General features: G+C 48.1%; 2 protein-coding genes across 4 annotated transcripts in view; one reads left to right on the top strand and one right to left on the bottom strand.

The window, feature by feature from the left end:
* Window positions 1-8531, top strand: part of Supt6h (SPT6 homolog, histone chaperone and transcription elongation factor) — a 31902-nt gene extending 23371 nt beyond the window's left edge. For both annotated transcript variants that reach the window (XM_026388787.2, XM_026388788.2), the window contains exons 28-37: window positions 1285-1425; window positions 2568-2763; window positions 3157-3395; window positions 3938-4051; window positions 4222-4346; window positions 6161-6273; window positions 6528-6605; window positions 6695-6861; window positions 7317-7504; window positions 7599-8531. In XM_026388787.2, coding sequence (XP_026244572.1) covers window positions 1285-1425; window positions 2568-2763; window positions 3157-3395; window positions 3938-4051; window positions 4222-4346; window positions 6161-6273; window positions 6528-6605; window positions 6695-6861; window positions 7317-7504; window positions 7599-7785 — 1548 coding nt within the window. In that variant the 3' untranslated portion in view covers window positions 7786-8531. The remainder of the gene's footprint in view (window positions 1-1284; window positions 1426-2567; window positions 2764-3156; window positions 3396-3937; window positions 4052-4221; window positions 4347-6160; window positions 6274-6527; window positions 6606-6694; window positions 6862-7316; window positions 7505-7598) is intronic.
* Window positions 8532-9438: 907 nt separating this feature from the next.
* Proca1 (protein interacting with cyclin A1) lies at window positions 9439-19486 on the bottom strand. 2 transcript variants are annotated; one of them, XM_026389015.2, is made up of 5 exons: window positions 19030-19486; window positions 12964-13050; window positions 10969-11101; window positions 10537-10695; window positions 9439-10447 (listed from the first exon to the last, which is right to left on the bottom strand). In XM_026389015.2, the coding sequence occupies exons 1-5, from the start codon at window positions 19118-19120 to the stop codon at window positions 9793-9795; spliced, it is 1125 nt and encodes a 374-aa protein (XP_026244800.2). In that variant the 5' UTR covers window positions 19121-19486; the 3' UTR covers window positions 9439-9792. The 2 variants fall into 2 exon arrangements, with proteins under 2 accessions (XP_026244800.2, XP_026244801.2); XM_026389016.2 differs by lacking the exon at window positions 10537-10695 and having other exon boundaries at window positions 19030-19483.
* Window positions 19487-21236: the final 1750 nt, after the last annotated feature.

The following is a 21236-nucleotide window of genomic DNA, read 5'->3' as shown; positions in this document are numbered from 1 at the left end:
CTACAAAGGAATCAAAAATGGTATTTTAGATCATGCTTTTACCAAACAAGTACACAAAAAAGAAAGCAGGGGTAGAGTATTTATAGGTGTTTAACATGAAGTCCCTCTATATGCTTCTGAGCTATATATTTTCCTTTATTCTGGAGCAGTCACCTAGCCCTTAACTCTTGTCTCATTCTCTGATCAGCTCATTCCACCCTATTATGGAAGTAAGAATTTGTATTTCTTGCCTATACGGTAGTCTTAGCATCCCCATACTTTCTTTTTTTTTTTTTTTTTATATTTATTTTATTTTTTAGTTTTCGGCGGACACAACATCTTTTGTTTGTATGTGGTGCTGGGATCGAACCCGGGCCGCATGCATGCCAGGCGAGCGCGCTACCGCTTGAGCCACATCCCCAGCCTCCCCATACTTTCTTGTTAGAAGGTATCTATAGGGCTGGGGATGTGGCTCAAGCGGTAGCGCGCTGGGCTGGCATGCATGCCGCCCGGGTTCGATCCTCAGCACCACGTACAAACAAAGATGTTGTTTCTGCCGAAAATAAAAAATATATATTAAAAATTCTCTTTCTCTTTTTAAAAAAAAAAAAGAAGAAGGTATCTGTAAAAACTGGGTGTGATGGAATGTGTCTATAATCCCAGCAACTTAGTCTCCTAAGTTCAAGTCTAGTGTGGGCCTAACCCTTTCTCAAAGTAAAAAATGAAACGTGCTGGGGATCAATTGCCAGTACTGCAAGAAAAGAGAAATCTATGGTTTCTCTTAAATATTTATATTATCAATAGGTTCAGTTTCTATATTCTCAACATTTTTAACTTTTCCCCATATTCTACTAGACATCATCTGCCTTTCTGATGTCATTAAAACCACCCAAAGACTTTTTGGGGCCTTCATATACTATTAGGCAGATTTTCTCAATTTTACCCAATAGAAGAAGCTGATGTAATTATCCAAGGGACAACCAAAGGATGTCTGGTTCACTTAGTGAATTGTTCTGAGAAGTCTGACACAGACAATTCTGATGCTTGCTAGGGCAGAACACAACAGGAGTGGCCTTGGTTGGAGCTAGAGGGTTGTAGATTAGAGAAGCATGGCCCATGGTACCAAGCATCAGCTATGAGTCAAAGAATGCTGTAGATGTTACAGTTGTGTCCTAGCAGGTGACTGAGTCATGTTTTCAGACCAGTGCCAGACCTCAGTGGTAAAATAAATTATAGCACCCCTGAGTGCTCTTTTCTGAACATGTGAATCTTAATAATGAACCTTCTCTCCTTGTGCTTCTTCAGGTCTGGAATCATTTTGACAGCGGGTCATGCCCGGGCCAGGCCATTGGTGTCAAAACCCGGCTAGACAATGGTGTCACTGGCTTCATCCCCACCAAATTTCTTAGTGACAAAGTGGTAAAGCGGCCAGAGGAGCGAGTGAAGGTAAATGATTGGCCTAGGGATATAGGACAGTCTTTAGCCACCCCAGTTAGACTTACTTTGGGCTATCCCCACTAGAAGTTAAGCTCTGTTCCCAGTGGCTATTGGTGGTGAGAGTGTCAGGGAGGATTTATAACTAGCTTGCAGAAGCCAGGGTGAGAAGCATCTGAATGAGTAGCAGCTTTTGTTCACTGCTTTTGTGCAATTCTGCCAGTTGTCAGCCCTTTCAGAGAGTGTTCTTTTCCATTGTGGGAAACTGCAGCTTAGGCAGAGAACAGAAAACAGGGCCCAGCGTCATGTGCTGCAAAATAGGAAGTCTCTGCCTGTTTCTCCAAGGCCAGGCAATACTCCTCTGGGAGATGGAAAAGGAAGTGTGGCATAGCCCATGTACAGAGCACTTCTGGGGTTTCACAGCAGAACCAGAGAACACAGAAGAAAATTTCAAATGGTTTCTGCCCAAGTGGATTGGAAGTAAATTTCTAAGTTCTTTAGGTCTTAGTATTATCCTGCCATAGCTACCATTTATTACATACCCACTAAACATCAGCACTCCACATTGGTGTTTGCTCTCTCTAGTCCTACAACCTGATGGGAATTTTTTTTTTTCCCCAGAGAAATTCAGGTGTCTTTTCAAGATCATCCAGTCAGTGACATGGGTAGGGCCAGATCTGCCTAGTTCTCCGGTTTTAAGTGTTATAAACCAGGAGATGTTTGGGCTCATAAGGGCTAGGGAAAACATTCCTAATAACAAATCTTAGAAGATTTTCAACATGAGGAGGGCCATGCAATGTGACTGATAATAGGGCTCACAGAAAACAGCTATTACTTTGCTTCCCCTCCAAAAAGACAAACCCTGGGAGCAGTAACCAGCCAACTTCATGGAAAAAGGGAAGAGTACAAGTGACAGGATAGATTCCAGCAGGCTCCAGTTGTTTTTCCTGCCTAGAGTGGGAGGGGCCATTGCAGGCTTGGCTTATAGGCTGCATAGCATGCTCATCCCCTGACTACTCCCCTGCCATTTAGTAGCAGGCTGTCTTTGAGCAGGTCCCACCTTCCTGCCTGGACTTTGGTTTTCTCATATGTGAAGTAGGGCATAGGGCCAGATAATCTTTGTCCCTTCCAGCTCACATATTCTGTGGATGTAGGTGGGAATGACTGTTCACTGCCGCATCATGAAGATTGACATTGAGAAGTTTAGTGCAGACTTGACCTGCCGTACCTCGGACCTTGTGGACAGGAACAATGAATGGAAACTGCCCAAGGACACTTACTATGACTTTGATGCTGAAGCAGCAGACCACAAGCAGGAGGAAGACATGAAACGGAAGCAGCAACGGACCAGTGAGTTTGCCTACCACCGTACCCTTTGTCTTGGCAGCTATGCTGCTATAGGACTCAGGCCACAGGGTGCATGTATATCATTGTCCCAATAGGAGTGGGGTCTCAGCTTCAGGATACTGAGGTCTGGAGTCATCATGAAAAGGAGTCATGGGTAGGAATGGAACCCAGAGTCTCTTGGATCACATTTTGTTTGTAAAGGCTTGTAACTCTCAAAGCATCATTGTCTCAGAATCCCAGGAACCCAGGCTAACATATCATTCATATCAGAGAATTCAGGCCCAGAAAGGGTGAAAGAGTTTCAGAATCCCATAGTGAGTCAGAATCCAGTGTGTCCCATTGCTGCTACCTCTTATCCCCATCACCTGATCTGTACTTCTCTCCTGCCCTTTCCAGCATACATCAAGCGAGTGATTGCACACCCATCCTTCCATAATATCAATTTCAAACAAGCAGAAAAGATGATGGAAACCATGGATCAGGGTGACGTGATCATCCGACCAAGCAGCAAGGGTGAGAACCACCTGACAGTGACCTGGAAAGTCAGTGATGGCATCTACCAGCATGTGGATGTGCGGGAGGAGGGCAAGGAAAATGCCTTCAGCCTTGGAGCTACTCTTTGGATCAATAGTGAGGTGAGAGCCACACCTGGCCACCTATAAGCCCCATTCCTGGTTCTAGAAACAAGCCCTTCCTGGTTACTTTCACCTGATAGTTGTAACTTGGATGCATTGTACATAATTTAGCTGTAGAGCAGCAAAACTGGAGGTGTTTGGTAGAATGAATCGTTTTATTGGTTTTTATATATTTTTCCCTTCCTTCCTATCCTCCACATTGTAGAATAAACTACTTGGAGAGAGCCAGTGAGGAAGCAGAGATAACAGTATATGTACGCATACACATACCAGATTTCTTGTTCCTGTGTTTAGGAAGAGAAATCTAGTGATGTTCCCTGTTTTTTCAGTCAGGACCTAAAGGACATAATGCCCCATAAGCCAGTGTGTCTGGACATGATTCAAAACTATGGATCAGTCAAGGGGACCTTGTAGTGAAGTGAGGCTTTGGAGGACCAGAAAGCCCACCACCTGCCATGGTTTTTATTTAGGGTGAATTTGATGAAAGGCCAGGAGTCTCACCTCTGAATGTGACATGCAGGGCCTTTATCTTCTTCCCTCAGGAATTTGAAGACTTGGATGAGATTGTTGCCCGCTATGTCCAACCCATGGCATCCTTTGCCCGGGACCTTCTTAACCACAAGTATTATCAGGATTGCAGTGGTGGGGACCGAAAGGTGAGCCCAGGGCCTCTGAGGGATGGCACCTTACATGCTCTTAAGGATGTATGCTTTCCCTTCAGTGTAGGGGATGCTCAGGTGGTGAAGGAAGTGAACATATATATGCACCAGACATTTTGTACCAAGCATGCTGCTGTCCCAACCTCTCCCCCTCATTTTACCCCCAGAAATTAGAGGAGCTGCTCATCAAAACTAAGAAGGAGAAGCCCACCTTCATCCCTTATTTCATCTGTGCCTGCAAGGAACTGCCCGGCAAGTTCCTCCTGGGATACCAGCCCCGGGGTAAACCCAGGTGAGCACTGGTGCTGAGGAGGTGCTGCCGCTGGGGTCCACAGACAGGCTAGAAGGGAGTTGTATCCCACTGGTTCTGCCTGCCTTTCTCCTCTTATTTGTTCAGAAAGGAGGTGGAGGTTGGAGGTGGGGAGTAAGGGTGATGATTTAGAGATTTAAAAAAAAAAAAAAAAACAGACAAAAAAAAAAATCCTGAGAAAGACATATTCATCAGCACTGAAAAAGAAGTTTCCTTCACCTCACTTCCTTGCCAAAGAGCGATGGGCAACACCAGGCACTCTCTGACCTGACTGGCAAGACTGGAGTAGCACAGTGGTCTCCTCTCTCCCTGCTTTACCCTCCCTAGGGCTCTCAATATACAGCACTTGATGCTGCAATGTGTTGACTCTTTCTTGTGCCCACACTGAAGGTGTGGGTCAGGAGCATTTCTGCGTCTCCTGCTGTGCTCCCATCTACACATGACTGGCAGGCTGCCTTCCTCAAGGCATCCTTTACTACTGTGTCCCTCTAGCTCTTTTTGAACCTGAAGGATAAATGGTTTCTTTAGTCTGCTTTGTTTAGTCTGTTGCAAATGCTGGTTAGCACACCAGCCTTCTCTACACAGGTCCTGCCCCATCCTCCCCTTGGCTCTCCACCCAGATATGGACATTTCTGCTCTTATGCCCTTACTGACCACATGTGATGCACTGCTTTGACTGTATTAGTGGGTCTCGTTGGCCAAGTGATAAAGAGCCCTGCATTTGGACATATCCAGAGTGTCGTGCTCCTTTTCTGAGAAGCCATTTCTGATTTCACCAACATGCCTCCAGAAGATAGCAGGCAGGGCTCTGGAACTAAAACTGTTCCATGAAGAACAGTTGAGCAAGCTGGAGACATATATCTAGAAACATATTTGGTGTGATAGCTTCCTGTGGACTCCTTGCACATTCTCCTTATGTGACAGAGTTCACACTTGGAGAAGATTTAGTAAACAGATTTCAACTGAGTTAAGTGAGAACTTTGCCACACTAAGCATTGTCTTTGGGCGGTTGAGAAATTCTCCTTGACCGAGTATAACCTGTGTTTGGTGTTGTGGTAAGCTCATTTAGTCCTTAGACCCACCCTGTGGATTTCAGTGCTGTTGTCTTCATTTTATAAATGAAGTAGAAACTCAGGTTTAGTATCTTGGTACAGCATCACTTAGGTAACAAGTGGCAAAGTTCAAGTCAGAACTGAACCCAGAGTCCCTCCTTTTCTCTTCCCCTGCCCCCAGTACTGAAAATTCAACCCAGGGGCACTCTACCACTGAGCTACATCCCCAATCCTTTCCAGCCCTTTTATTTTTTATATTGAGATAGGGTGTCATTACATTGCCCAGACTGACCTTAAACCTGGAATCTTCTTGCCTCGGCCTCCCAACCAAAGCCCTTCCTCTTAACCACTTTGCTGTTCTTGGAAGTATCTGATAAGAGCAGATTAACCGCTTTCCAGGAACACTACAGAAATTCCCACACTTTGGTACCCAGGAAAGCCCCATCTGCCTAACATTCTGTGACCTCGGTCTCACCCTTACCTTCACATTGCAGCCCATATGTCATTCCTACATTAAACTTTCCTTCACAGCCTATATGCAGCACACAGGGGCTGCTGACTCCTTGGCCTTGACTGCACTCTGCTATGTGTAGCTCCCCTCACAGGATCAGAAACAGGCTTTGTCATCTCTCCTTTCCCCCAGCACCCATTCTGGCTACTTCACATGGTGGACATCTGTTCTGGTCATTCTCTCATAGAGGGCTTCAAGTGGAATCTGATATATGTTTCCATCTAAAACCCCAGGATAGAATATGTAACGGTGACTCCTGAAGGATTCCGGTACCGAGGCCAAATTTTCCCAACTGTAAATGGGCTCTTCAGATGGTTTAAGGATCATTACCAGGATCCTGTGCCAGGTGAGTTCTGGTGTCTCCTGACTTATAGGGTATAGTTGGAGGAACATGACTCAAGTGATCACTGGCCTCTAGGGGAGAGGGGAAGGGTAGGCTGTCATTGTAGCTGGGAGCAGGAATGTTATAACCGCAAGGTTCTCCAATGGGCCTATGCAATTTCCCCTTCACCTATCTTAATACCTCTTCTAGCCCCTGAATTAGGAAGCCAGAAATAGGTTTCTGGATGGACATAACTAACAATAGCCATTTCCTTACAGGCATTACCCCCAGTAGCAGCAGCAGAACAAGGACACCTGCCTCTATCAATGCTACTCCTGCCAACATCAACCTTGCAGGTGGGCACTCGGGCCTGGGTCTATGGAAGGGGTGGAACCAGAGGAACTTTCACTTTTTACATGCCATCCTCTTCTTTATGTGCTTACAGATCTGACACGGGCTGTGAATGCCCTACCCCAGAACATGACTTCGCAGATGTTCAGTGCCATTGCTGCTGTCACAGGCCAGGGACAGAACCCTAATGCCACCCCAGCCCAGTGGGCCTCCAGCCAGTATGGCTATGGAGGCAGTGGAGGGGGCAGCAGCGCTTACCATGTACGTGGCTTGGGGAGGGGTTATCTATTTGGTGTGGGGAATAGCAAGAGGGAACAGACATCTTTTACCAACCCAAGTCCTTTAGACACCTCTGGCTGTGCCCACCACAAAGGGCTTCATATGCAGAAACGGCTTCCTTAACCTTAGGAACCATTACCAACAGATGTTCCTTTTCCCTGGCCCACTTGACTAGAAAGGGAATAGAGGGGAACTGGGTCCTTTGAGATCTTGGGGGAACTCTCAAGCAACTAGAATCCTAAGGTCTTCAAAACCAGTGGGCCTCATGTGCCATTGTCAACCCTCTTGCCTCCTTCTGCTTCTTAGAATCACATGCTGCTCAGGGTTGGGTCACCTGGGAAGCTCTGTTTTGAGCCCATCCTTTCAGCTTGCCAGAAGTTCACAGTGACAAAACAGGCCCAGAGCCCATCCCCACTTACTGGTCCACATCTTTCCAGGTATTCCCAACACCAGCTCAACAGCCAGTGGCCACACCACTAATGACCCCCAGCTACTCCTACACAACCCCGAGCCAGCCCATCACCACACCGCAATACCACCAGCTCCAGGCCAGCACCACCCCACAGTCTGCCCAGCCCCAGCCCCAGCCCTCTTCCAGCTCCAGGCAACGGCAGCAACAGCCAAAGTAAGTATAAGGCGGAGGCACAGGGCAAGGTTATTAGAAGGGACAGATATTGTCTTGAGTTGGGGGCTTAAAGTCCCTTCTTTCCATCTCCCAGGTCCAACAGCCATGCAGCTATCGACTGGGGGAAGATGGCAGAACAGTGGCTACAGGAGAAGGAGGCAGAACGGCGGAAACAGAAGCAGCGGTTGACACCTCGGCCCTCCCCAAGTCCCATGATCGAAAGCACCCCCATGTCCATTGCTGGCGATGCCACCCCGCTCCTGGACGAGATGGATCGGTAGGGGGCCTGCTCCTCAGACTCTGGTTACCTCTGAGGCTTTGAGGGCCTGGTCGCCCACTGCCTCACTCCCTGCCCATCCTTTTCTGTCCATAAAATGGCGTTAAATGACATTTTCTTTGGTTGTTAGCCTGGACAGGTAACAGGCTAAATGTCCTTGTGAGCTTGAGCTCAGTATACGCCAGGCAGCAGTTCACCCACTCCAGACCCTTATTAACCACCTGTCCTAGGATCAGGCTGGGAGGAGGGTATGGTGGGAGGAGAGGGGAAGATGAGGATGAGAGTGAGCAGTTTTGTATTCTACTCCCTACAAGCCATTTTGAGCTTCTGCCCTCACCTGACTTTGGGCTATGATAGGGTACCAAGCTCAGCATGTGTGTCTCCCCCAGCTCTTGTGGGGAGAGGGATGCTATTTATTCATTTTGGGCAGGAGGGAGAGGAGGGAAAGTATTTTTGATCCTGATATCAACATCACTGTGGCTCTCAAAGCAGGATTGCAGGGGACATAAAGGGAGCAGTGTTAACCTGCTAGCCCCTGCCTGGCTGACCTTACCCGCCTGCTGCTGCCACATTTCCTGCCTGTCATTTGAATAAACAGTGTTTCTACACAGCACTTGTTGAACCCTCTCTCTCCAGCTCTCTGCTCTTCAAGGGGTAGCTTTCAAAGCAGTTTGGAGCTCCAAGGGCTCCCCTGACAACTCCTGATACATCTGAGAGGCAGTTTCATAGAAGAGCAGGGAGCCTGTTCAGTCTGCCTGAGGTCACATTCCTCCCCCGTTCTGAGCCCTGTAACCTATGCCATCCCTGCTGTCTTAAAACTGGCTTTGCTTTCTCTGAATCCTACCTCATCAGTCTGCTATAAGGACCAAGCTGGGGCAGTATGAACTGCTCAGCCCAGTGCCTGACACCTCATAAATGTCAGTTTGCTGTTACTCCCCTTGAACAGCTGCCTCACTGGGCCAGTCTCTTCTCTTATAGATTAAAAAGCCACAAGTAAATCTGAATTTCTCAACTTGAGCCCCTGCAGCTCCCTCTATTCCACTTTCCTAACTGGGCCCTGGTCTCTGACAACCTCTAAGCAAGTCAGAGATTTCTGCCCCAATATGGGTCCCCAACTCATCTGTTTATAGTCACAAAGGCCCTGGAAGTAGGAGCTGGCACATTCCAGAAGAGGCCATTTCCCATCGTCCTCTCTCCCCCCTTAATTGGGACCAGCCAGCCACTGACTCTTGTCCCTTCCTGCAGTCCCACTGCCATTTTTGTTCTGTGCTCCTGATTGCCCTGTTTCTTCACAAGGGCTTCATCTCACAACTTTGAGTCAGTGCTGAGAGATGGAGGCTTTCCCCTCTCTCCCCGGTACTTGGGGGTTCAGCAGGAGTCAGAACGAGACCACTATTGCCCAGACTTGGTGAATTCCCTCTCTCTACTTTTCTTTATTCAAGATCATTTTGTGTGTAGGTAAGAGCCACTGGAAGGGACTTGAGAACTCAATACTTCATTCATCATAAAAGGTCTACAAGGCTCTAGCAGGAGCAGGACCACAGCTGGGAAGTTCATGTCCTTGTGATACTATAAGCACCTTCCCCAGAACCACTTGAAGAGAAAAAGTCTAGATATAATGGCAGAGCGGGTGAAAAGGTCAGTTTATTTGAGGTATTGCTGCATAGTGTTGCCCATCCCAGAATTGAGTTTCAAACACACCAGTCTCCCCAGGGCAGGAACCCAATCCTCCCACCCCCCAACCCATCTAGACGTACTCTTCCAAACTGGTCCTAGGATATTAGGAAGAGTGCTATGCCCCTGCCTTTTCTTCCCACCCACCTCCCCATGGACTTCCTCATTGAAAGCCAGATTGCCCTTCAAAATCCCTGTAACCCCCAGCCCCTTCATTCTAGTACACCCAGGGCCCACCACCTCCCCACAAAGTAGCCCTTTTAGAGGGAGAGAATAAGCAAGAGCGGGTCAGTGTCAGGCTTGATGGCATTTATTCTTCACCCTGGGCACCCTGGCCTCAACTGAGATTTGGGTTGGACACTGGGGGAGATTTCCTCTTGATCACTTTCCTGGTTGGCGAGGTCTTTCCCCTGTTTTTCTTGACATGGGCAATGCATTTCTCTCTCTTCCTGGGTGATGATGACTCTACGATGTCGTCACTGGAGGGCTCTTGCTGACCCCGGTCATTGTAACTATCCTCACTCTCCAGGTCTTCTGGGCTTTCTGGGCTGGACTCCGACATCCTGGCCAACATTCTTGGGCTTAATGTTCGGCTCAAGTCTGGAGGTGCAGACTCTGATTTCATTGGGCTTTTCTTCTTAGTCAACTTGCCCTTCTTGACTTTTTTCTTCAGCTTTGTCTTCTCATCTGTCATCTCCTCCTCCTTGTCTTTTTCCTTTTTCTTCTTTATCTTCTTAATCACCTTGATGTCCTGGTTCTTCCTTGTGGGGCTCTCAGAGCGCCAGATGGTGATGGGCGCTGCTGAGTCAGGGGTCCCAGTGACTGTGCTGGTGCATGGTTCAGTGGGCGCTGTGGTGGGTCCCACCTGAGTTGGGATGGGAGGCCTACTTTGATCCTCCTCTTCCTCTTCTTCATTTAGGTCATCTGCCCCACATTCATGGTGGATGGGATGGTGGATCACTGCTACAGAAACAGGCCTATAGCTTTTGCACCTGGAAAGAAGGGGACCAAAACAGAAGGTTGACAGGGAGGGGGTCAGTGCTCTCTGGAACCCTTTCCCCATTAGCCTGCCAGCACTCACCAGCCATACCAGAATCGTTCCACACATTCTTCCTCTGGGATGCACTCAAGGCAAGGGTTTTGAATGATGTTGAAGCCGGTTGACTCCACATCATGGGAGCAGGTTGGGCCCGTGTCTTGGGAGCTGCTGCTATTTGTCTTCTCTGAGCAGTCCTTCAGCCTGCCACACACAGGACTCTCAGCCTGACTCCCACACATCTCCACAACTTCCCAAGGGCCCAGAGGGACCAAGCTAGGGCATAGTGGGCTTCAGACTTGGCCCAGACTGCCAAAAGATCTCCCCATTACATATGGAGCACAGCAAGTTTTATAAGCTAGGTCTGGGCTGGCAGCACACAAAGCTGAAGAGGGAAATCTAAGGCTAAAGTAGGGAGCCACAATGAAAATTTGAACCTGGTTCTGCCATGATTCTCCTTCAAGAAGGGATCCTCACCTAGAATCACAGTCGCAGTGGCTGACAGCATGTACATGTAGGTTGCGGTGGCCATAGTCAGAGAAGGGGTGGATGATGTGCCCAGCACACTGCTTGTGGTTCCAGCAGCAGCTGTCAGTCTCCTTGCCTTCACCTGAGAGAGGAGGATTCTGAGTCACTCAGATAGCACAAAATACACACTTCAGTCTAGAAGCCCTTACCAAACTTATTGTTCTCATCGCCACTCCCACCCTGAACTGTTTTACCTGCTCAGTAGTCACCACAGGCCCCAACACTGCCCTGTCCACCATCCACTACATGAAGCCCCTACAAACTCCCTGAAAAATGTGTGGTGCTACATCTGGAATGAAGGAAGTCCTCCCCAGTCTCCCTTTCTATTCTGTGTCACCATACTTCTTCCTTTTCCCCTCCTTCCATGGGAGCCCATCTACCCTCCAGGGCCCTCCATAGCAATCCACAAGGTGTCAGATATTGCAAGGTCCTCTTGCTATGGCAGAATAGAGCCTTGGCCGCAATCAGAACCCACAGCCATCACCTCAGTCCCTGTGCCTTCCTTGCCTAGGTCCAGACAGCCTCCACCTGACCCTCATGATCTCTGATACACTCCAGTCCCAAGGCCTGCCATGGTGAGGCACAGAGGCCTGATAACTGATAACATGGCCCTTGCCTGATCCTTCTACTCATCCCTCTCTTGTGGCCACTTCCCTCCCCCACACGCTTCTTTTCTTCTGCCTCCTGATTTCTTACTGTATCTCCAGCATCCCACTCCATTCTTCTCTGTTACTCAAGTTCCCATTCTTCCTCCCCAGCCCCTAGAACCACAGAATTCTGAGCAACCCACCCTAGCCTTGCCCCTCCATCCTGTTAGTCATAACAGATGCCAAATCCCCCTTTCCTAGGGCACAGAGGGAAGACGCTGGGGTGGGACCTGGGGCTGGGAAACATGCTGGAAACACTTCTTCCTCTGATGCTTAGCTATGGAGTTCGACATTGCCTAGGGCTCCAGTCCACCATTGGCTCTCCCCTTGGCCCTGTCTAAAAAATAAGCCATTCCATGTGGCTCCACATGCTCACAGTTCAGAAGCCAAAGGTCTCCCCAACGTGACAGAGGACAAGGGACCTACTGTAGGTTCCTCTATAATGGGCTACAACCCATGTGGGTTCCATGGATGAATCTCAAGGCAGCACAGCAGGGGTCACTGTAGCTGGCTAGCCCCCATTAACAAGCCACAAGGATTGTGCCTTTATCCAGCTCTTAGAAAGGGTGGAACTGGGTGAGACCTTATGCAGTTCCCCACCAGGAATTCAGTAATTAACCCACACTAAGAGTATAGAAGTCCAAGTGGTCATAAAGTGCTTGAGATAAGACCATGGTAGTAGGCTTTTACCACATTCCTCTTTCCTCCCCCGCCCCACAAGGCTATGAGGCTCCCAGGTCCCCACCATTCCGCTGACCCACTTGGTGTCCTTCTTTGTTCCTCTCATACCCTTTCTCTACCCTATATTTAAGGGAAATATAAATGACATGACCTTGAAACATCATCCCCTTTTCAGGTTTCTTTGGCACTGCTGAATTGGAACAAAGGAGAGCATAGTGGCACATGCCCTACCTACTTGAACTTGCAGTCAGACAAGCCTAAATTCAAGTGTGTCACTTACTAGCTGAGTAACCTAGGGCAAAACTTTACTTCTCCGAGTCTTTGTTTCCTTATTCACAAAAAGAGATTGTGGTAATACCTATTTGCAGGGTTGTTGGGATAGGGGGATTCAATTCACATGTGTTAAAAATATTCCTGTACCATAACATGCTCTATACAGTAAAGGGGCCTCTTTGACATGGAATGAAGAATGGGCAGTTGGGTAACCCCATCAGGACCAAACACCTCCCTCCCTTCCTGCTTCAGGACCAACCACATCCTTCCCTCCACCAGCGTGTCATCTTTCCCAAATGAGAGGTGGCAAAGACCCCTGGAGCCAAAGATCCCCTGAACCCACCTTCAGAAGATAAGGTAGATGCATCAGTGCTGGATGCTACACGAGCCAGCAGATGTCCTCTCTCCCAGCCGGGTAACCTGTTTATATCTGAGAGAGAACAGAGTGGCAGAAGCTACAACAGCCCCTTCCCCATGCCATTCATCTATCAAACATTTCCTGAGAAGTTCTGGGTGTCAGGGCCCAGTTACATCCTGGAGATGCAGATATTTAAAAGGAAAAAAAACAGTCCCAGCTCCAAGGGGCTGAGGAGTGGGGTGAGAAGAGAGATGTAGATAGAGCAGGGAGCACAGAACAAGGGCTACCTGAGGAAATTACTTGGAATGGGCTGGGGTCTAGGCAAGGAGGGGCAGCTCCAGAACTTTTCTCAAGAGTGTGGAGCCTGGTCAGAGGGTGTCCCTGGGCAGACCTCCAACTTTTGTAGTGCTGGGAGTAGAACCCAGCGCCTCATTGCATGCTAGACACTAAGCTTCACCCTCAACTGGAGTTTTGTCCTTTGAGGCACTAAATTGGAGCCCTGCTTAAGGAAAAGAAGCTGATTGCTTAGGGTCTTCAACAAGTCTTCAGTGGCACTTGGTCATCCTTCTGTAGGTCCCTGGTCAGCTCCTGTTTGCCACAGCAAAGCACTGAGAATTTATTTATTTTTATTATTATCTTTTTTTTTTTTTAGTTGTAATGGACACAGTACTTTTGTTTTTATGTGGTGCCAGGTATAGAGTGGCAGCAGCTACAATAGCCCCCTCCCCGTGCCATTCATCTATCAAATATTTCCTGAAAAGTTCTGAAAACATGGTAGGAAAGTGCTCTACCACTGAGCCACAACCCCAGCCCCAAAAATACTCAGAATTTATTAAAAGGATAGAATGAATAAATTCAAGCACTTATTTCAAAATCTTATACTACTACTATTCCTCTCAAGCAGATAATTTCACAATCCCTTTCTGTGACTGCTTCTACCGCACCCCCATCAATTCTTCTTCCTGCCCAAACATCTATAACCTAGGTCTTCTGAGCCAGAACATCACTTTCTTTACTGGCTTTTATCCCCCCCCCTTGCAAACTATGATCATCTTTAAATAAAACATTCTACCAACCCAGTTTCTCCTACCCCTGTATATTCCCCCATTTCCTTTTCTTTTTAAATACATTTTTTAGTTGTAGGTGAACACAATACACTTTATTTTATTTCTATCTGGTGCTGAGTGTTGAACCCAGTGCCTTACATGTGCTAGACAAGTGCTCTACCACTTACCTACAACCCTAGCGCTCTCCCTTTTCCTTTTCAACCCAAGTTTATTTGTGCATTCATTAAACAGACCTGTATTGCATAGCTCCAATAGGCACCAGGCACAGGCCCTACCTTCAGGGAGCTCAATGACTCCTGTCTTTTCCTTCCAATTAAGCCACCTACAACATGACAGTCATCTGCCCCTTTATCAGAATAGCCTAGGCAAAGGTCACCAGCAGTTTTCTAGTAGCAGAGCCCACTGGCCTTATTCTCACTTGACCCAATCAATTTCTGCAAACACTGTCCCTTAGGTTTCCATGACAGATCCCTTTTACCTTTTCTCTTTGTTCAACTAACTCTTCAGTTCATCCCTCCCATGCTGTCTTCTCTTCCTCTGCTTTACCCATTATATTGGTGATTACCAGGTTCTGTCTTTGGCTACTTCCTCAGAAGAGTCTAGAAGTCTATCTTAGAAAATGTCATCCACTTCTGATTTCAACATTCACCAAAAAATAAATCTGGGTCTCTAATTTAGACCTGTCTCTCCTTTCCTCTTTCTTTTGTGTGTGTGTGTGTGTGTGTGTGTGTGTGTGTGTGTGTGTGTGGTACTGGGTCAAGCCCAGAGCTTCCCACATGCCAAGCAAGTATTTTCCATTGAGTTACACCCCCAACCCCAGGCTGCTTTCCTGAGCATGCACAACCAATATTCTCTTGGATGTTCCCAAAATATCTTTGTAACAGGGTCTCACTAAATTTCCAAAGCTGGCATTAAATTTGCAATCCCCCTGCCTGAGCCTCCTGAGTCACTGGGATTACAGATATGGACCATCAGGCACACCTCTCCAAAATATCTTAAAACTCAGCTGGTATGGTGGCATTAGCCTGTAATCTCAGTGACTCAGGAAGCTGAGACAGGAGGATTGCAAGTTCAAAACTGGCCTCAGGAACTTGAGAGGCCCTCAGCAATTTAGTGAGATCCTGTCTTAAAATAAAAAATAAAGCCAAGCATGGTGGCACTTGCCTGTAATCCCAGCAACTTGGGAAGCTGAGGCCTCAGGATCAAAAATTACAGGCCAGCCTCAAAAATGTATTGATGCCCTCAGCAACTTAGCAAGACCCTGTCTCAAAAAATAAAAAGGCTGGGGGGCTGGGGATATAGCTTAGTTGGTAGAGAATTGGTAGAGTGCTTGTCTTGCATGTGTGAGGCCCTGGGTTCAATCCCAAGCACCACACAAAAAGGGGGGTGTGCTGGGAATGTAGCTCAGTAGTAAAGTAACCCTGTGTGTTCAATCCCCCTACAAAAAAAAATTTTATATATATATATATATATATATATATATATATATATATATATATATATATATAAAATCTCCAAGAAACACCTGCTTATCTTGAGAAGGAAAATGCTATCCAAAAACAATTGGTCACATATGTCTTTTGCCCCTTTAACCTACTATCATAATACCTTGAACTTGTGACATTCATGTATTTGCTTCTTGAAAACAAGACCCATATTGCATCTGCCACAGAGCCATGGAAAGTGCTTAGAGAATGTTAGTTTTAAGCCAGACCCAATGACACATACCTGTAATCCAGATTCAAGTTCAAAGCCAGCCTCAGCAATTTACCGAGGCGCCTTAATAAATTTATTGAGACCCTGTCTCAAAAATGTGTGTGTGTGTGTGTGTGTGTGTGTGTGTGTGTGTATAGCTGGGATGTGACTCAGTGGTTAAATGACCCTGGGTTCAATCTCCAATACCAAAAAAGAAAATGTTACTTGAATGAATACATGAGAGAATAGGAAAAGCCCATTTTGGAACCACAAAGAGGATTGGAGATGCTGTCCATGGGGGAAGGAGGTGCTAGACATCAAACCTGGGGCCTCACACATACTAGGCAAGCACTCTACCACTAAGTGTCATCCCCAACCACACTGGGGGCTTTTCTGGAGGAAAATACTTTACTCAGGATGCACACCTTCACAATGACAAGTTCTGAGCTGGGCTGTATGTATGTGTGTACACCCAGATCTCCTAGGAAATGCCTCCCCCGCCGTGTGTGTGTGTGTGTGTGTGTGTGTGTGTGTGTGTATGTGTATGTATGTTACTGGGGATCAAATCCAGGGGCCAGGGGCACTCTACCACTAAACTACATCCTCAGCCCTTTTGTTTTTTATTTTGAGGCAGGGTCTAAGTTACTGAGGCTGGCCTGGTACTTAATGATCCTTCTGCCTCGGTCTCCCAAGTCACCAGGATTATAAGCATGTGCCACTGCACACAGCTTTTAAAATATGCCCTTAAAGTCTTGCCAACTCCTGAAGCTGAGGAAGAAAGATGACAAGTTTGAAGCCCAAATTAGTGAGACCCTGTCTCAAAAAATTAAAGGGCTAGGAGGTGTGGCTCAGAAGTAGAATTCTTTTTTTTTTTTTTTTTAAAGAGAGAGAGAGAATTTTATTTATTTTTTAGTTTTCTCGGTGGACACAACATCTTTGTTTGTATGTAGTGCTGAGGATCGAACCCAGGCCGCACGCATGCCAGGCGAGCGCGCTAATGCTTGAGCCACATCTCCAGCCCAGAAGTAGAATTCTTGCTGAGCATGCATAAGGCCCTGAGTTCAATTCTCAGCACTGCAAAAAATAAAAATAAAAAGGATTGGGGATGTAGCCCAGTAGTAAAGAGCCGCGAGGCTTAATTCTCAATACCAAAAAAAGATGCCTTTGGAGACTGGGAATAGTCAATAGTAGAGTGCTTGCCTAGCAATGCGTAAGTCCCTGGATTTGATCCTCTGTATAGTGGGGGCAGGAACAGGAACAGGGGAGACTTTGATTCTGAATTCTATGGAAGAGGATACAGAGACTCAGAGATAAGTTAATAGTCCAAAAGATATGTTAATAGAAGACAGCAGTAGGGTCCAAACTCAGTTCTTCCCAGCTACATAGCTTGCATTATTTCAGCCCTGTCTACTTAATTGTTAGCTGGGCGAGACACAAACATGAACTCCACAGCCAAGTCTTTTTTTTTCTTTCTTTTCTTAAACTAGAGTTTGAACTCAGGAGCGCTTAACCATTAAGCCATATTCCTAGCCCTTTTTATTTTTTATTTTGAGAGAAATAAAAAATAAACTTAGTGGGGCTGGAGATGTGGCTCAATCAGTAGCGCGCTCGCCTGGCATGCGTGCGGCCTGGGTTCGATACTCAGCACCACATACAAAGATGTTGTGTCCTCCAAAACCTGAAAAATAAATATCAAATAAAGTTCTCGTTCGTTCTCTCTCTCTCTCTCTCTCTCTCTCTCTCTCTCTCTCTCTCTCTCTCTCCTCTTTCTTAAAAAAAATAAACTTAGTGTCTCACTAAGTTGCTTAGGGCCTCAGTAAGTTGCTGAGACTGGCTTTGAACTTATGATCCTCCTGCCTCAGCCTCTCAGGTCGCTGGGATTATAGGCATATGCCATCGCACTCAGCCATAGCTGATTCTTAAAACCAGTTCAGCTCCTTATCCAAAATCTGTTTTCACCTTCTACAACAGCTGCTTTTCACCTCCAACACTGCTAATTCCTCTCTGTTAGTCTAGATCAGGATCAAACTCTGCTCTAAACTTCACTGGGCTTGCTCTATCCAGAGTCATCATGAAAGAACCTGTTTATTCTCCACTAACTCCCTGCAACAAGCCCTGATACCTATCACTTGTTTCTGGAAGTGGTGAAGGCCAAAGTGGGAGAGGAATTAAGTAACTCAGATTTAAGAAAGGCAATCTGCTCTTTTCTCCCCTTTCCCCACACTGTGGGCAGAACCCAGGGGCACTCTACCACTGAGCAATATCCCCAGACCTTTAATTTTTATTTTGATACAAGTTCTCGCTAAATTGCTCAGGCTGTCCTCACACTGCCTCAGCCCTCTCAAACAGCCAGGATTGTAGGCAAGAGCCACTGGCGCCTGGCTGCTCTTTTTTTATGGCGGTGCTGGAGTTGGTACTCAGGGTCTCCTGTACTACACTGGGCAAGCACTGCACCTTTGGGCTACACCCCCAGATCTGGGAACTGCTCTTTAGTCCCACAGAAAACAGAGGACAACTCCTACTGAAGCAGCAGTCCAGAGCTCCTGCAACAGCTGGACCCTGTGCTGTGGTTGGACACACAAAGAACCTCCTAAGGAATGAGGAGAGATGATAGCTTGAAAGAAAAAGTATTGCTATTGGTCTCTTCCTTGGTGGAGCATTAATCTGAATTAGAGGCCTAACTCAACTCACAGATGATGCTCATTTGTAAAGTATCCTCCTGGTCCTGGGGCGGAAGAGCTCCCCGGCCTTAGAGGCACAAGGAATTGGCACCAGAGCAGCCAAAAGGGTAAGGGAGGGGGAGGGAGGAAGGAAGGAATAAGGAAAGGAGGGAAGAGGAGAAAACAAGGGAGGGACAGTACGCCCGGTCTCCTAGGAAATGCCTCCCGGCCCCGCCCCCATCTAGAGGCAATTGTGATGTCACATGTGGAAGCCACAGACGCCTTCCCGCCTTTAAGGTCAATGGAACCCTCGCCCCAGCTCCTGGGTGGGCAATGGACCTTGGGCTACAGCTAAACCGAGCGCCTCAAGAGCGGGGGCCTGGGCCTGGGGTTTCAGTGCACCGGTTCCTTCCAACCTTGGCTCCCGCCAATTCCGCTAACAAGCCTCTAGGGCCTTAGGATCACTGGTTCACGGCTCGACGTGAGCCCGCCCCGACTCTAACTCCGCCCCAGTCCAGGCTTTGGCCCCGCCTCCCTCGTCAAGACCCAACCTCCGGTTCTACACCTTCTTAGGGTCCTCAAGCCAGCCCCTGAGGCACGTCCTGATCTTCTGCCCCGCACCTCCTTACCGCTGCTCTCGCTTTTGTCCCAGGCGTGGGTCTCGCAGCCAGTCTTTTCCTCAGTCCATCTTTCAATTGTCAGTGTCGTCCTGACCCACATCGCTCTCAGCTTGGTTCTTCCACGGGACTCTTGCTTGTGGAGTCCAACCTCGAACCTCAGCTTGGCGGAACCCTCTGTCCAGTCGTAAGCTCCAGTCTCAGCTTTGCCCCAGTTCAGGCCCTAACTCCGCCTCATGCTTGCCCAGTCCCCCCGCCCGCCTCCCCCCTCCCGGCCTTCGGCTGCGTTGTCTTCCCCGCCGGGGTCTAAGCGTCAGCCGCGTTCTTCATCCGGGGCCTCCGCTCCTCCCAGACACCTCTTTGTCACACCTTTAACGCCAGTTACCCACCCCCCAGCCAACCCCTTACCTCAGGCCTTTACCTTACAGGCCCAGCCCTCAATCCCACCCCTAGCTTCTCCAGACCCAGACTAGCACCGCCCGAGACCGTAGCCCCGCCCATAGCCCAGCTCTTGGCCCCGACCCAGCCATTCTCGGAACCTCACTCTCCCGCCCCTCCCCGCCCCTGCGAACCCAGCCGCAGCCCTTAGCCCCGCCCCTGCCCGCCTGCCTCGGAGCACCCAGTTCTCCCCGCTGGCATCCTGGATTCTCCCGGGTCTCTCCGGCTCGGGCAGGAGGCAGGCTCTCCCGGCCGAAGACTCTTGGAGGACATGATGGCTCCCATCCTCCCTATGGCAGCCGAGCCGCAGGGTCACTCAGCTCGGCCACCCCAGGTCCACCTCTCCCAGCTGAGGTGGAGAACCAGGTCTTACCAAACTGACCAATAAAGAGTTGGCTTGTGGGCTGGGGATGTGGCTCAAGCGGTAGCGCGCTCGCCTGGCATGCGTGCGGCTCTGGGTTCCATCCTCAGCACCACATACCAACAAGGATGTTGTGTCTGCCGAAAACTAAAAATAAATAAATATTAAAAAAAAAAAAAGAGTTGGCTTGTATTCCAGTCCTTTCTGGTCCCGAGAGTAGGACAGGCTGCATTTATGGTAACTTTAACCAAGTAACACATCCTTACATACATTACACAGTATACATGTTTATCACACACAGCAACTCAGAAAATCCACTCGCCACACACAAACCTTACACAACATGCACACACCCCTCATACATTGTACAGAACACGAAATTCCCTCCAACCCACACGGCATAAACAGCGCTGTGGTCCAGGCTTTGTGCACAGAGTTAACAGACTGTGTGCAAGGCAAGGCTGAGGAGCCCAGTGTTGTGTGAGAAAAACCAATTATAGTCCAGTGTGCAGATCAGAGTTGCCTCAGACACTCCACACACCACACCTCCCAGTTTCTTCTGGCACCATCTTCCAAAGCCACAGTGTGCCTCAAAGGACAGAGAGGATGGGAAAAGATGGTATTTAAATCTTTTCTCCCAGCCAGGGTCATCCTCCAGACCCAAGTCCTGAGTGGGTAGGGAGGGCCGTTGCCCAAGTTCTCCTCACTGTAGTTCTAGAGTCTAGGACCAGCAGGGAAGGGGAAGCAGGAAGAAGAAGGTGTGTGAGAACAGCCAACCCTTCCTGGAGAGTGTAGCTGGGTGGAAATGGAACGAAGCATGGGATGAACTGAGCCCGTGCTGAATGGGAAACAGAATCTGTTTGAATCATCCTCCTTGGCCTTTCAGGATGACACTAGTCCTCATGTCCCCCTTTGTTGGCCTGGATATCTGAAATACTCTCAGCCAATCTGATTTGAGGTCAGATGTCAACAGAGAGCCAGGGTCTTGGTCACTCTTCCCCATATATAGTTTTTTTGTTAGTTTTGTATCATGGATTGAAGGGGGGGGCAGGTGCTCAACTCCTTAGCCACATCTCCAACCCTTTTTATTTTTTGAGATAAGGCCTTGCTAAATTGCTGAGGCTGCTTAGGGCCTCACTAAGGTGTTGGGTAAGTTGTTAAAACTAGCTTTGAACTTGTGCTTCTCCTGCTTCAGTCTCCAGAGTCACAGGGATTACATGCAATGTGCTGGTGGCCATCTCCCATATAATAACAGTTTATAGTTAGATAGGCCTGGTAGCACAAGCCTGTAATCCCAGCTACTGGGGATATTGAGGCTGATCTGAGGCAGAAGAATCAAGAGTTCAAGGCCAGCTGAGCCTGGTGGCACATTCCTATAATCCCAGTGGCTCCAGAGGTTGAGGCAGGAGGATTGCAACTT

The sequence above is a fragment of the Urocitellus parryii genome, chromosome 7, assembly GCF_045843805.1.
Source record: "Urocitellus parryii isolate mUroPar1 chromosome 7, mUroPar1.hap1, whole genome shotgun sequence".
NCBI lineage: Eukaryota > Metazoa > Chordata > Mammalia > Rodentia > Sciuridae > Urocitellus > Urocitellus parryii.
The sequence above is the reverse complement of the archived record's forward strand: the minus strand, read 5'-3'. Positions and strand labels throughout refer to the sequence as shown.

Bases quoted from the DNA above. Each gene is read 5' to 3' on its own strand.
- Proca1 (XM_026389015.2), bottom strand. From the start codon at position 19,120: ATGTGGGTCAGGACGACACTGACAATTGAAAGATGGACTGAGGAAAAG. The intron at 10,696-10,968 runs GTGAGGATCCCT...TGTGTGTGGCAG, and splicing joins CACTGCGACTGTGATTCTAG to GCTGAAGGACTGCTCAGAGA. The intron at 10,448-10,536 runs GTGAGTGCTGGC...CCTTCTTTCCAG, and splicing joins GAACGATTCTGGTATGGCTG to GTGCAAAAGCTATAGGCCTG.